The sequence below is a fragment of the Mixophyes fleayi genome, unplaced genomic scaffold, assembly GCF_038048845.1.
Source record: "Mixophyes fleayi isolate aMixFle1 unplaced genomic scaffold, aMixFle1.hap1 Scaffold_215, whole genome shotgun sequence".
NCBI lineage: Eukaryota > Metazoa > Chordata > Amphibia > Anura > Limnodynastidae > Mixophyes > Mixophyes fleayi.
In genome coordinates, this window is record NW_027446339.1 from 41,117 (window position 1) to 56,437 (window position 15,321).

A 15,321-nucleotide genomic window follows, 5' to 3' on the forward strand; every position below is an offset into this window, starting at 1 on the left:
CCCTAAGAGTTTACTTCAGAATGCAAGAATAGAAGACTCCATGTGGATCTAGGTGATTAATAAAGTGGAAAACTAAGGTTTTCCGTTAGTATTTATTTAAAATAAAAGATTAAAACATATGGGGGTAAATGTATTAAGCAGCGGATCAGTCAAATCGCTGATATTCAGCGATTGTGACGGCCATATTTAAAACGACAATTTTATTAAGGCCAAAACCCAGCGAGTTTTGCCTTTAATAAAATTTCCATTGTAAATATGGCCGTCACAATCGCCAAATATCAGCGATTTGACTGATCCGCTGCTTAATACATTTACCCACTGGTGTCTGTCTTTTTTCTACTTTTTATGGGCACTAGATGACAGGATATGCTTATGCTTTTAGTTCCACAACCTCATTCATGCCCGAGAACATTGTGGCTGCTAGGGCTCTCTGTGACTTGTAGTTTCAGAAAGTTACTTAACTTTTTAAGTGCTATAACACATCACCATGGCACCTACCATCAATGAGTGCCAGGAGGTGTCCCAGTGCAATTCAGCATGGGGCTGGGGTGCATGCTTTTTCAGTGCCCAATTCCCATAGTGAATTCCATCCTGTGCTGACCAGGCTTGGGCTGGAATCACTTTATGACATGGAAACCCCATGCTGCAGGTCTACCTGTTCAGCACAGGATGGAATTCACTATGGAGAAGTTCACTCCCAGAGTCAACCAATGCCAAGATATGGTCATTTAGATGGTTTAAATCTATGTATGTAAAAAAAAAGAGGTGATAGCACCATTATTCCCCAAAAAATTTTGACACAAGAACCTGAGGCTACTGATTTTCATGACATTGTTTATACAAATAATTTGATTATTGTAGGTAAATATTGTGTAATGAAAAGTGCGAATTCACAACTATTCACAATGAATAATGATAATATCACCTCTTTTTTTTTACATACATAGATTACAGTAAATCCACAAATTGAGAACATTTCCAACCTGCTATTTATGCCGTCCTCAAGCTAAGCTCACTGCACTATTTAGATATTGTTTACTGAAAAATTAAATTAAGGTGAAGATGCGGCAGTGGTAATCAAGCACAGACAGAACAGAATACGCCCACCCGGCAAGATATCCTTATTGTTTTACTAGCTAGAGGGTGGACCCTGAAATTATATATCTAAATTGGTAAATTTATAACGGGTTCACATAAATAATGTAATCACACAAAACAATATAAAAATAGTCATAAACTGATAGAGAAAACAGAGGAGGGTGGAAGTTGAGATTTTATAAATTTATAACAGGAAAATATTCAAGGATTTTGCAAAACTTTTCATCCATAGATATGAGAGTTAAACAGCAAGTTTGGCCAGATCCCTTTATCCCTAGATATGACAGTTAAAAAGTAGGGGCCTGATTCATTAAGGACCTTAACTTAAGAAACTTCTTATTTCAGTCTCCTGGACAAAACCATGTTACAATGCAAGGGGTGCAAATTAGTATTCTGTTTTGCACATAAGTTAAATACTGACTGTTTTTTCATGTAGCACACAAATACTTGATAGCTTATTTGTACACTGAAATGTAAAGTTGATATTTGTGCGCTACATGAAAAAACAGTCAGTATTTAACTTATGTGCAAAACAGAATATTAATTTGCACCCCTTGCATTGTAACATGGTTTTGTCCAGGAGACTGAAATAAGAAGTTTCTTAAGTTAAGATCCTTAATGAATCAGGCCCTAGGTCTGGCCATGTCCCTGCTTCTCACCCTGAAGGACTTTAGAGAACCATTCAGTAATTTGCAGGGCATTACACTTGATCGTGTGGTATTTTTTTATTCTCCACTCTCCACAGACTTTAATGTCTATTGATGATCAAAAACTGGGATCTACTTTGTAGTTATGATTGTTTTGGTCCTGATATGAATTTTATTCCAAACCCTGTCTTTCCAGATACACCTAGATTTACTTTCAATTGCCTTATAATTTTGGCAGACTTGTAAATGGCGGATCTGATCTCCTGGCTTCTCAAGCTGTAGATAAGGGGGTTGAATAAAGGAGTCACCAGTGTGCAAAGTAAAGAAAGACCTTTGTTTGTATTTATAGAATTTTCTCTCGGAGGCAATAGATAATAAGATGATAGTGTGCCGTAGAAAATACACACAATGGTTAGGTGAGAGCTGCAGGTGGAGAAAACGTTCTGTCTGCTGTTGGTGGAGGACATCTTGAGGATGGTATGAAGGATAGAGATGTAGGTAACCACGATGAACATGAATGGAACCAAGATGACGGGAAAAGCAACCATAGCCGTGGCCAATTCCACAGAAGATGTATCGGAGCAAGAAAGCCGCACCAGAGGTGCAATATCACAAAAGAAATTATTGATTACATTGAGACCACAGAATTTCAAATTATTTAAGAAAATGTATACAAATAGTGGCATTGCGAAACCCACCAGCCAGCAGAAGGTGACTATCTGAACCTGAAGTGTGGAGGTCATAGTGATGGCATAATGTAATGGTCTACAGATGGCCACAAAACGGTCAAAGGACATGGCTGCCAGCAGCAAACATTGGGATATGGATGGAACGGCTAATAAATAGAACTGGAAAATACAACTGGAGACTGACACTTTTCCTTTCCCCACCAGTATCAGCCACAGCATGTTGGGCACAATGTTATTGGTGAACAGGATTTCCGACAAGGACAACTGGCTGAGAAAAAAGTACATGGGGGAGTGAAGACTGCGGTGGAACACAAATAAGACGATAACGAGGACATTTGCTAATAAGGCAGCAATATGAATGATCAGAAAGAGGATGAAAAGTAAGATTCTGAGGTTGTGGAGGTTTCCAAATCCCAGGAGGAGAAATTCTGTGACCACTGTCTGATTCCTCTCGTCCATACCTTGGAGAACTTTAGACCTCAGGTGATCAATGCATACTGTTTGGCAAAAATAAAAAGCATTGGAAAAAAATGTCATATCAACATTTTGTTCAGTATTAGGAGAGAGAGAGAGAGATATGTTTCACTCCTGACAGTTGTCACTCCAGTCTTTTCTACACCCACATCTACACATGTGACCTTGATAAATTGGGTATTTCATAGTCAAAACAACTATATAATCTCTGTTGAAATTGAATATCAGTACAATATTAGATATGTATTCATGATTTGAAATTTGTGGGGCTTCTAAATACTCTCTTGGTATGAAATAGGCTTTTGGAGTTGAACTAAAGACAAACAAATTGGTGTAAGAACTTATTTTCATATTGCTGCTGTTACCATTGATCTGGTTGGATTGGCTGTTGATCTAGCCCCTCCCACTTCAAACTTGACCACACATGCAGGAGTTTGTTGAGTTAACATATTCTGTGATCCAATACTCTGACTTCATATCCTGCTTCTCATTGTATCCCAGATTTGGAGAAATATTACAATAGGTGCTTTGACTCTCACTATAAAATTGTATCAGTTTCTACAAATGCACATGTAGAAGACACGTATAATACACATGACCATCATAAATATTTTTTTCTATTGAACTAATCAGCTCTACATTGTCAGTATAGGCTGACTGTGATCTCCGCTGATGATCTTTCTAACGCCAACCACATATTATATGGTGCTATCGTCAGTGTTCTCCCCAGCACCTATTTCCCGGGGGCTCCACCCGACTGTTTTTACTTGCCATCCAGCCCTTGGAGTCCTATTATAATAGAACAAACCATTGTTTCTCCTATTAGAACAGGCATTATGTGAGTACTACAGCCAGAAGTGTGTGTTAGACCACTGACCACCAATCTGATCAGTCCTGGCAGGTATCGACAATAACCTCCAACAATTTTCAATATTATTACAACTGCCCCCACCCAGCTACTTTTTAATGGCACCTTGCTGACTAAATTTTCTGAGGAAACCAGTGACCGTTCAACCCTTGCATTGAATCACTACATCAATGAGCAGTTTGGCCGCATAGGAAGGGACTCAATTCATACACTGTATAGATCAAATGACCAGATTGTGATGTAAAACACTGCCTTACCAGTTTTCCATCTTGCCGAATTAAATCCGATTGAAAAAGAACTGACTTTGTTTCAGCAGGGCAGAGAGACAAACTGAGCGATGGTCGGCAGTCCCTTTAAAAAGATAAAAAGGATTTATGGAAAATTTTACTACAAGATCTGTATGTCTGGGGACTACATAGTGAAAGTTTTATTGGTCTGTGTAGACAGAGAACACAGAAAATATCTGATGCATAAGCAGGTAATGGAAGGAAACAGTTTACTCTATGTGAAGACACCTTTCTATGCCAAGGAAGCATACCCAGTACCTTCTAAGGTTCCTATAGTCATTCAAGCAAATGCAGTTAGAAAGGTACAACTGTACATTTATTACAATAAAAAACACTAGGGGGTAAATGTATGAACATGCGGGTTCTTCAACACCCACGTGTTCAGCGTGTTCGGCGATTAAAGCGGTGCTGCATTGTAAAGGGAAAGGGAAACTTCCCTTTACAATGCAGCGCTGCTTGAAATTTAATCGCCGAACACGCTGGACACGCGGGTGTTGAAGAACCTGCATGTTCATACATTTACCCCTAGATTTCAAACAGTAAATAAATGCCAGGAAGGTTTACCACATTATCTGTCCCTTACAGTAATCTGGAAGAAGAGCACGGTGGCTTAGCGGTTAGCACTTCTGCCTAACAGCACTGGGGTCATGAGCTCAATTCCCGACCATGTCCTTATCTGTGTGGAGTTTGTATGTTCTCCCTGTGTTTGCGTGGGTTTCCTCCGGGTGCTCTGGTTTCCTCCCACACTCCAAAAAAAAAAAAATACTAGTAGGTTAATCGGCTGCTATCAAAACTGACCCTAGTCTGTGTGTGTGTCTGTCTGTCTGTGTGTGTGATAGGGAATTTAGACTGTAAGTTCCAATGGGGCAGGGACTGATGTGAGTTCTCTGTACAGCGCTGCAGAATTAGTGGCACTATATAAATAAATGGTGATGATGATGATGATTATCTGTCCCTTAAAGAGTTACAGTAACCTGATGTCCTGACTTGCTGTATCCTGGCCACACAGCCTGACGATCTGTCCTTTCCTCAGTCCAGCAGAAGCCTAGACTTCAACACTGGAATTCTACCCAGGATAAAAACAAAGATACCAGCAAGCATCCCTGGCTCTCACTATTCCCTCTATACCCTGAAGATTTCCCATACTCGGGCTGTGTCAGGGGTGGCCTTAAATAGTGGGATCCTTTGAGAATGGATGTCTGTCAAAAAAGGGCTGTTACAGGTCTGTCCCTTCTAAACCTAATGCATCCCTTAGTCCCTACCAGCTGACACCAGAAGTCTGGTACAACCTGAGACAATGGGGACATACTCAGGTTAATTAAGGGGCAAGGGCAAGGTGATTAAATAACACTCCCAGTATTAAGCCCTTACAAGCTTTTTCAGCCAGAACTAGCTTCCTGCTGATCAGGACTTCCTGTAGAGTAAGGAAGGGGAGAATGAATGCAGCTACAGCACCCTCACCTATATCCTGGAACTGTACCCCACCTGATCCTTACCCATAACCCACCTGGCTTCAATTTACAAAAAATACATAACAGCATCACTGCAATAGGAACAAAACACATTTTTACAATGGGTAACATAGAATGAAAAGCAGCATGGCTACAATATCCCCTTAGCCAGATGTATTTAGACACTACACTTGCACTCTTGTGAGCTGGTGAACACGAACGGCTATAAAATGTACATGTTGTTATGCTCCACATTTTGTGATAAACGAAGGACAGGCTGGTTAAAGTGATATTAAACTCGTTTCGTCACACTGTAACATACATTATTCCTAACAGGGTCATTTATTGATCCAAGTTACTAATTTTCTGATATGTAACAGAATGTAAAATAATAACATTTCTCTTGTCTATCTTATTTCTAAATGAGTAAGTTTTTTCCTGGACAAAACCATGTTACAGTGCAAGGGGTGCAAATTGGTTTATTATTTTGCACATAAGTTAAGTACTGGCTGTTTTTTCATGTAGCACACAAATACTTGATAGTTTTATTTTTACAATGTCATTTAAAGTTGATCTAAGACATGCTCTACCACGACCTCAAATCTGTCCCTAAATTTCTAATTTACTTCCCCCACCAATGCATGGTTTTACCAAGGTGCAAAGTTACTCTTTTTTTTTTGCTTTACTTCCTTAATAAATCAGGCCCTTGGATTTTAAAGGCAAGAAAAAAAAAATTGGGGTTTGCTGCTCACAGTCAGATAGCAGCCTGTTTTTTGGCTGCTTACTATTACCAGAGTCAGTGATACTGTCCCTCACACAATTGCCTGCAGATTGAAACACTTGGATGTAGATTTATCTGACCTTCTAAAAAGGGACAGTGGAGGTGTTGCCCATACAAGCTATAATTTTCTGCAATGTCTAAATGAATGATCACTTTCCTTGTAGAAGGTTTGATAAATCTACTCCTTGGATATTAAACTCAAGAAAGAAATTGTTGTTGTTTTAGGTTGTGCTGCTTAGAGTCAAAGAGCAAGACAGAGTTTTTTTTTCTCCACTCCTAATTACTATACTAAAATACTATTAGTGCCAGTAGTCACTGATTGTCTACTCTTCACTCTCTCACACCCACTTTATCAGCACACAATTCCAGCAGAATGATCTGTAAATAATATGAAGTATATGGGATCTTCACTAGTGCTCCAAATACCCAATGCAGCCTAAATACACTCTAAGAACCCATACACTAGTTTCAAAGGATATATGGGAAAGTATTTAAAAGGAGGAGGTAATTGAGGTGCTTATGGTTCCTCTAATATAGAAGGTGCCTGTATTGTATCAAATGTGAACAAAAATAACAGGTAAGAGGATAAAAAGTATACTTACATTTAGAATCCTGGTGTCTCTGTGTCTTTTTTTTTAGTATAACACTCCAAACAAAACATATAACAGGAAGCAAAAAAGGAATAATTATTACATTTGATACAATAAAGGCACCTTCTATGTTAGAGAAACCATAAGCGGCTTGATTACCTCCTTCTTTGATTACTTTCACTGATCTGTAAATAAACTCTTAAGATTTCTGCAGTAAAATCACAAATATTTAAATATGCATTGATTGCCTGTTTCACTCTGTCCAACATTGTTGATGCCGCCTTTCCATTGCACAGTCACCTTCCCACATGTTATACTTTAAAACTGTAAATTGCAAATAAACATTCGGACACATTTGTAAATTTGACAAAATAGGTCACAGATGTAATTATAATAAATTGGTGTGGAGAAAGCACAGCTATCGACTGAGTACCCGAACCAAACGGTCGATGGCCAAATAGCCCTGAATCCACATACCAAGGATAAAATCCCTTACTGAATGGCCGGCACTAAATCTGGCATCAGAGGGACTACAGCCCTGTTAGGCTCACAATGGCGTGTACACAAAGCAGGTCAAGGGGTTCACAAAAGGACCAATAGCTCTTTGTAAACCCCTGCTGAGCCGAATTTAGGCTAGGTTGTCCCCAGAGAAAAAAATCATTGATAGGGATTCTAATATTAGATCTGTATATCTATATAACACATTGAGGACATAAGGTAACACAGTACTAGAGAAAAGATCAGTGACCAATGATAAGAGTAACCTTTGTATACTTACAATAATAGACTATTATGGGAAGGAATGCTGCTCAGTCTTAGGAGTAGATTTATCATACCTTCTAAAAAAAAAGGGAAATTGGAGATGTTGCCCATAGCAGCTAGTGGCCACAAGTAAACAGTTGTGCAGTAAAATAGGTTCTAGTATTTGCTTGTTCTCTGAAATGTATATTTGCCTATCTTTGTCGTTAGCCGTTAAATACCTGTCATTTACCCCACCACCGCTTCCTGTTTCTTAATTTTCACCAAGAACTGCTGAAGGTGGGATGGACTTGGCAGCTGTGATTTCAAAGGTCATGTGTTGTTTACCCAATCCACCGGGTCCCGAAATCTCTAGTCCCACACCAGTCACATGAACACTACTCCTACTTATGTACTTTAAAGAAGTGATATTGATACCCTTCCCCCTGTGTACTACTGAGTGTATGCAAATGAGATCTAGGGAAGGGCCATAGACAAAACTACCTCTTGAAATCAAGTAAGTGAGGGTAATGTAGAGGTGGCCACGGTGGGACTGTTAAAGGTGGATTAGGCGAGTAATAAATCTCAAAAAAGTAATCCTTCACCCAAAACTAAATTTAAGTTGGATTGAAGCAAGGTTTCTTTAGACAAATGACGCTATTGGCATCTAACGGCAACACTCTACTATTTAAGTATTTCCATTGCATACCAAATCCTATTTTTAGTAATGAGCTTTATTATATTTTTTGTATATTTGGCAGATAAGCAAGGACATCACAAGCAACATCTGCTGGATAAAAGTCAGGATCTAGTAGAAAACAGGTCTCCAGGATCTATGCAGGAAAATCAAAGTTCCTACATTTCTGAACATGGCATGGATCTGATTGTTGGCTATCTTCGCCCCCTTCATAAGCGATCTCAGCACTGGCTTATAGAGACTGGACAGAAACATGAGGATTACTTAAAAAATGAGATGTCGTGTATTTCTCTCAACAGGCTGTTTCGATGGTCTCAGCGATTAAAATGTGTGCCACGTACAGTACTGGTGAGCGGAGTTCCAGGAATCGGGAAGACCACAATGATGCAGAAGTTTGTCTATGACTGGGCGAATGGAAAACACTACCAGAGATTTGCTTTTGTCTTCTTCTTCACATTCAAGGAAATCAACAGGCTGGATGAGGTCAGTTTAGAGACGATGATCCTTGGACAATATCCATATCTTCAGGGTCAGCTTGATAACATCTTACAGGATCCTGAAAAACTGCTATTTATATTTGATGGCTTAGATGAAAGTAGTCACCGAATGGATTTCAGATTAAGACAATTGTGTCATAATATAAAGCAGATAGAAAATCCTGGTGTGATTGTGGTTAGTTTGGTGAGACAGTCACTTCTCAAGGGCTGTTCTGTACTAACCACCAGTCGAACAAAACTAGCATCAGTTGATACCACAGCTTTCAAGCGACAAACTCAGATTATGGGTTTCTTGCCCAGGGACATACAGATGTACTGTGAACATTTTTTCAGGAACAAGGAATTGTCAGACAAAGCATTTAATTATATACGGGATAATGGGACACTCTACAGTTTCTGTTATCTCCCATCCTACTGCTGGATCATCTGTACAGTATTATCAAAGTGCTTCAAAGACCAGCCAACAAATAATGATCAGATGATGTCATCATTGCCCAAAACATTGACACAACTCTTCGCGACTTTTATTGCCAACATTGTGTCCAATCACAGCCAGGATAAGGAGGGGGTTCGGGAACTGTTGACATCTATTGGGTGGATGGCAGAACATGGAGTAATGAATCACATTGTTGCATTTAATGAACAAGATCTGGCATCATTTAATGTGGACACTTCATCAGAGCTCTTTTCAAGCTTAATGATTAAATCAGACCAATCACCTAATGTGACCTTTTCCTTCTTACATGTCACTTTACAGGAGTTTTTTGCTGCCTTGGTCCATTACATTAATGAATGTCCTGAGAAGTTACATAAATCACTTGAAGAAACCAAATCATATAAAGACAACCATGGTGAAATATTTTTTTGTTTTCTCTGCGGTCTCTCGGACAACTACACCAGGTCCATTTTAGAGCCTTATTTGGGAGAATTGTCCTCTCAAACAACCAAAGATGTCATCACCTTTCTCCAACAAACCGTTATTGATGTCCAAGAGTGCAAAGAGGACAAGAGAAAGGTTCTCAATGTGTTTTTTGATCTCTTTGAGACTCAGAATAAGGATTTAGTTTCAGAATGTCTTGGATCATACAGAAGTTTTAACGTATCCGATGTCCATCTGACACCTCTAGATTATACTGTGTTGTCTTTTATCCTTGAATCCTGCAGGAATACAGAGGAACTTTGGCTAGGTCTTTGTAAAATTCACAGTGAGGACATGGAGAGACTGGCACCAGCTCTACATACAGGAAATAACTTAGGGTATAAATAAGTATACTTCTTTATGTCTTCTTTTTGGAAATGAAACTGTCAACATAAGTTCTTGAACATGGGTGGGGTGTGTAATTTTCTGTTATTAGTCTGTTATTTGGGATAAGAGTTTTGGTGAAATGGAGAAAATTACCTCCAAATCTAACGTTATCCAATTGACCCTAGTCTGTGTGTGTGTGTTTGGGGATTACAGACTAAATTCCCTAAGGGGCAGAGACTTATGTGAGTGAGTTCTCTGTACAGCACTGTGGAATTAGTGGTGCTTCATAAATAAATGATGATGATGATGATGATTGTAGGCAAGTCGTCAACATGTGAATTTTACAGAATTTGACATCCATAACATGGGTTTTAATGCTAAAAATGAAGAAACTGTAATCTATAAGCTACTCTTAAACAATTTATTTAGATCATGTCTTGATTTATAGTTCCACAAAACTATTCATACATGTATGCTCTGTTATTTGTGTAGTATAATCCCCATTGATTTCCATCTCATGTACTCTCTGCAGACTTAACGACAATAATCTAAGAGATGATGGAGTTCGGTTCTTATGTAATGCTCTAAAACATCCGGTGTGCAAGATCCAGAATCTATCGTAAGTTGTCTTGTTATTTCTGGTTGTATTACCTCAGTCATGCAATATCCCTTTAATTAACATATTTACTTCAGTGATTTTCACTATAATATTGATTTTGAATATTGTAATATAACAAAGGTTTGTATATATGCTCTTCTAATTCTCCTGGATCTCTCTGCTGCATTTGACACTGTTGACCACTCTCTCCTCATACAAACACTACAAACCTTAGGTCCTATCCTGGTTCTCATCCTACCTATCTAATCGCTCTTTCAGTGTTCATTTCTCTGGATCCACCTCTGCTCCGCTTCCTTTATCAGTTGGAGACCACAAGGCTCATTCCTAGGTCCTCTGCTATTCTCTATCTACACCACTTCTCTTGGGAAAACGAATAAGCTCCTTTGGATTTCAGTATCATCTCTATGCGGATGATACACAAATCTATCTATCCTCTCCTGATCTCTCGCCATCTGTGTTGTCTCGCATTACTGACTGTCTTTCTACCATTTCATCTTGGATCTCTTCTCACCAACTCAAACTCAATCTTTCAAAAACTGAATTAATAATATTCCCACCCAAAAACAGAAGCTTCCTGCCTGACATTTCTATTTCTGTTGATAACATGACCATAAATCCCACCCCGCAAGGTCGCTGCCTAGGTATAATCCTTGACTCACAACTATTCTTTGTTCCCCACATCGACTCTATATCTAAATCATGTTACATACATCTAAAAAACATTTCCGGAATACGCACATATCTTACACAAGACACTGCAAAAACCTTAATTCATGCAGAAATAAGACCTATTACAAAGTTCACTGATTCAGCAGTATAAGTCCAGTGGTACTGCTATTACAAAGTTCACTGATTCAGCAGTATAAGTCCAGTGGTACTGCTATTACAAAGTTCCCTGATTCAGCAGTATAAGTCCAGTGCTACTCTCCTGTGCCGCATATAATTTTTAAAGGCTTTGCCGAGTGTGTGTGGCTTAGGGGTACGCTCTCTTGTGCTACATATAATGGAAAACCAAAATTTGGAGGATAAAGTAGGGAAAGATGAAGACCTACTTCCTCCTAATGCTGAAGCTGCTGCCACTAGTCATGACATAGACGATGAAATGCCATCAACGTCGTCTTCCAAGCCCGATGCCCAATCTCCTAGTACAGGGCATGTAAAATCCAAAAAGCCCAAGTTCTCAAAAAATAACAAAAAGAGAAACTTAAAATCATCTGAGGAGAAACGTAAAGTTGGCAATATGCCATTTACGACACGTAGTGGCAAGGAACGGCTTAGGCCCTGGCCCGTGTTCATGACTAGTGGTCCAGCTTCACCCAAGGATCTAAGCCATTTCTGTCAGCAGTATCTACTAAATAATTTTTAGCACTCCTCAGTGCTTTTGGGGTGTCCTCCCTAATTGTGCATTAATATTTCTGGCTGTCAAAAGTCATTTCTGTCAGCAGTATCTACTAAATAATTTTTAGCACTCCTCAGTGCTTTTGGGGTGTCCCCCATAATTGTGCATTAATATTTCTGGCTGTCAAAAGGGTTATGCTGCAGCTATCTCTGAGGCAAACTTTCTCCAGCCTGTACAGTAGTAGAGCTGTGAGGCATAGAGTGAGCAAGCCTAATGATGGCTGCCAGTTGGGCTGTTAGATTAAAGTGCTTGATCCAGGGCTTTACCGCTGTGTGGGCTGGAGGAAGACTGCCTGGGATTGAGCATAGCACATAATGACTATTCCAATAAGATTCTCACTCCAGGTGAACAGTGGTACAAGCGAACCTATGTTTTTTCATAAACTACAGCATGTGGTAACAAAAAAAATAAGTAAAGCTAGAGAACCTGTTGACAGGTACACTTTAAATATTACAACTATTTTTGAATGTAGAGCTAAAGAACTAGGCTTATGCATATTTGCAAGCACTTTTATTTGGCATATTTACAAGCACTATTTAATTGTAATGTCACTAGAATACAATAACATGGTTACTTTGTTTGCCTTTAAGTGGAGGAGAGGGTTTACATTAAATAATCTACATTGATCAGGAAGAGAAGTATATTTTTCTGTAATATATCTCCAAAATGTATGATTTTGTTGGCAGTGAGAGGACAGGTTATTTTAATTTATACCATTATTTTTTAAGTAAGTGCTACTGACACCATGTCAAACTTGCCACTGCTCCTGACAGAAGTCTTGTGGTCCAAAACAGACAACTTTAATGTGACTTACATCCATGAGTTGTCAGAGAGCTTAGCTCAGTTTTTCTAGGGATGATTACTGACAGGTATTAATGGATTGGCAAAAAACAAATGTGGTACACATATTCAAAAAGGTAATAATTGTAAACCCAAAATGTTAACATCTATAGTAGGAAAGATCCTTGAGGAGTTAAGACACTGTATTCAAGAATATGTTCTAGAAAATAATATCAGCAACACCCAGCATGGGTTTCTGAAAGAATGATCTTATTAAACATATCTCCTTGTATTGTATGAGGAAGTGAGTCGAGATTGTATTGTGAAATGATAGGGGGTGTAGTATATTTTGAGTTTTCAAAAGTGTTTGAAACTGAGCCTCACAGGTGTTTATTGTACAATGAAGGTTATCTAAAACACCATATCCAAAGAAAATATAACAGTGATTTATATTCTAACTGGACTAATGTTCTTACTATTTTACCTGCGGGATCTGTCTTGGGACCAATTCTGTTTAATTAATTTATAAATGATATAGAAGCTGGAATTACATGTTTGCATTTGCAAATGATCTCTTTAGTAATAAATTTCCCCTCACCCTGCAACACATACAAGGGCAAAACTACCCAGGGCCCTGGGGATGCCCTAGTCCTCTCCAGTTCTAAAGTGGATTCCCCCTCCACCCCCCGATGAAGCGGCACACTCATTGCTTCTGGGGCCCACAGCTTGTTGGTCATAGTCCCATGTATATGTGAGCTTTTCTTTCTTGGGCAGTACATGGTGGCCTTATCAAATTTTTGTTATGGGGCCCACAAATGTCTAGGTGGGCCCCTGCAAACACCCCAACCCACAGTAACGCAATCCCCACCCCTAGAATAACACATGATTCCCCCTCCTCTGTAGCAGCATACCCCCTCCCCCTCCCCACGTCCCCCGCCCCCCCGGTAGCAACATTTTCTATTTCCCTTCCCCCATAGCAATGTGAGTTTGTTTTAAAATGCACGTAAATAGCCTCTGTGCACTCCGAAATTCATCAATGCACAGATCTCAAGATACTGTTGAATTCGGGTCCAGGTTTGCTGTTCTCTACTACACTGCATGATATGTCCAAAGCCTATGTGGTTTATAAATTTGCAAAAGAACGCACAGAAAAAAAATAATTTAATTAATAACACCAGTTAATAAAGACAATAATGATAAAACAGTTAAAAAAACAAACAATTTCCCCGACTATAAAATACATTTATTAAGATGTTGTTAATGTCTACTAAACATAAAATACATTTTTACATTTGCTTCTGTCTGCAAACACATGTTATAGCATGCATACAAGACTGTCATCACTAGTACTCTGGTCTTAGACTATCCCTGTAGTTGGAGCAAGAGATACAGCAGAAAAACAAGTAACTTTGCCATTCCTAGAGCTTGATTCGGAGAGGTGGCTGCGTGCGCTTGTGTTTGGCACACCGTTACTGTAAATCAGTCATGGCCCTTACCCACCCTGTTCACTCCTTGAAATCTTAGCTGTACTAAGTGTCCTTTACATTCGAAGACAGACCGGACCGGGCTGTGTTCACTGGCGTATGTCCTGGTTCTTGGCATGCATGCTTACATTGGGCACGACACTCACCAAAAATTCCCATTGTCCCTACTAGAATCACAACATTTCACACACTCTGCTGCTCTCTCCTACCTGTTCTTCTCACTTTCACCACCTGTAGCTGCTGGTTTCTTTAGTTGCGGCTTTGTCTGGATCCTGGAATGTTGAAGGACCTATTTGGGGAAAAAAATGGCTACATTTAGAAAATTACAGCCAGACGCAGCGTTAAATCAATAGCACCCACGATTAATAATTAGGCCTTCCTCCAGCCCCAACATTAAAATAATAGTATTCACATTTAATAAATAAACCTATTTCCCTTCCTGCAAACAGCCTAGCAATACCTATTTCCCGCAACCATCACTGCCATTAATAAATTCATAGTCACATTTAATAAATAGACCTCATTCTCCCTAAACTCACCCCCATATTCAATAGCCCCCAAACCACCCCATCTTAAATTAATAGTCCCCACTATTAAATGTGCCTCTCCCCTTTTTTTTTAATTCTGTGCTTCTCTCGCCTTTTTTATTTATTCTGTTTCTCTCCCCTTTTAATTTTAACTCTGTGCTTCTCTCCCTTTTTATTCTGTGTTTCTCTCCCCTTTTTTATTTATTGTTTCTCTCTACTTTTTTATTTATTGTTTCTCTCTACTTTTTTATTTATTCTCAATCTCTCTCCCCCGTTGTTTTACTCCCCCTTCTTTATAGCACTGTCCCTTTCCTCCCCTTGCCTCTCCGTTTCTTTACTTACCTCCTGTCAGCTTCTTTCTTGGAAACGACTTTCCCCTGAACTGAAGTTGGTGTATATATAGGGTCACAGAGAGTTCAGGGGTTTGTGCCCTATCATCTGGACCTATT

At 39.2% G+C, this 15,321-nt stretch overlaps 1 protein-coding gene and 1 long non-coding RNA gene across 2 annotated transcripts in view; one reads left to right on the plus strand and one right to left on the minus strand.

Annotated features, from left to right (window-relative positions):
• The window catches only part of LOC142121727 (uncharacterized), a 32,228-nt gene extending 17,309 nt beyond the window's left edge, over positions 1 to 14,919 (minus strand). Inside the window, exons 1-2 of the long non-coding RNA XR_012683988.1 lie at positions 14,555 to 14,919; positions 4,034 to 4,127 (exon numbers count right to left, since the gene is read on the minus strand). This is a non-coding gene — a long non-coding RNA (uncharacterized LOC142121727). The remainder of the gene's footprint in view (positions 1 to 4,033; positions 4,128 to 14,554) is intronic.
• Positions 7,438 to 10,686, plus strand: LOC142121725 (NACHT, LRR and PYD domains-containing protein 12-like). The gene is made up of 3 exons (XM_075194201.1): positions 7,438 to 7,444; positions 8,385 to 10,074; positions 10,596 to 10,686. The coding sequence occupies exons 1-3, from the start codon at positions 7,438 to 7,440 to the stop codon at positions 10,684 to 10,686; spliced, it is 1,788 nt and encodes a 595-aa protein (XP_075050302.1).
• Positions 14,920 to 15,321: the final 402 nt, after the last annotated feature.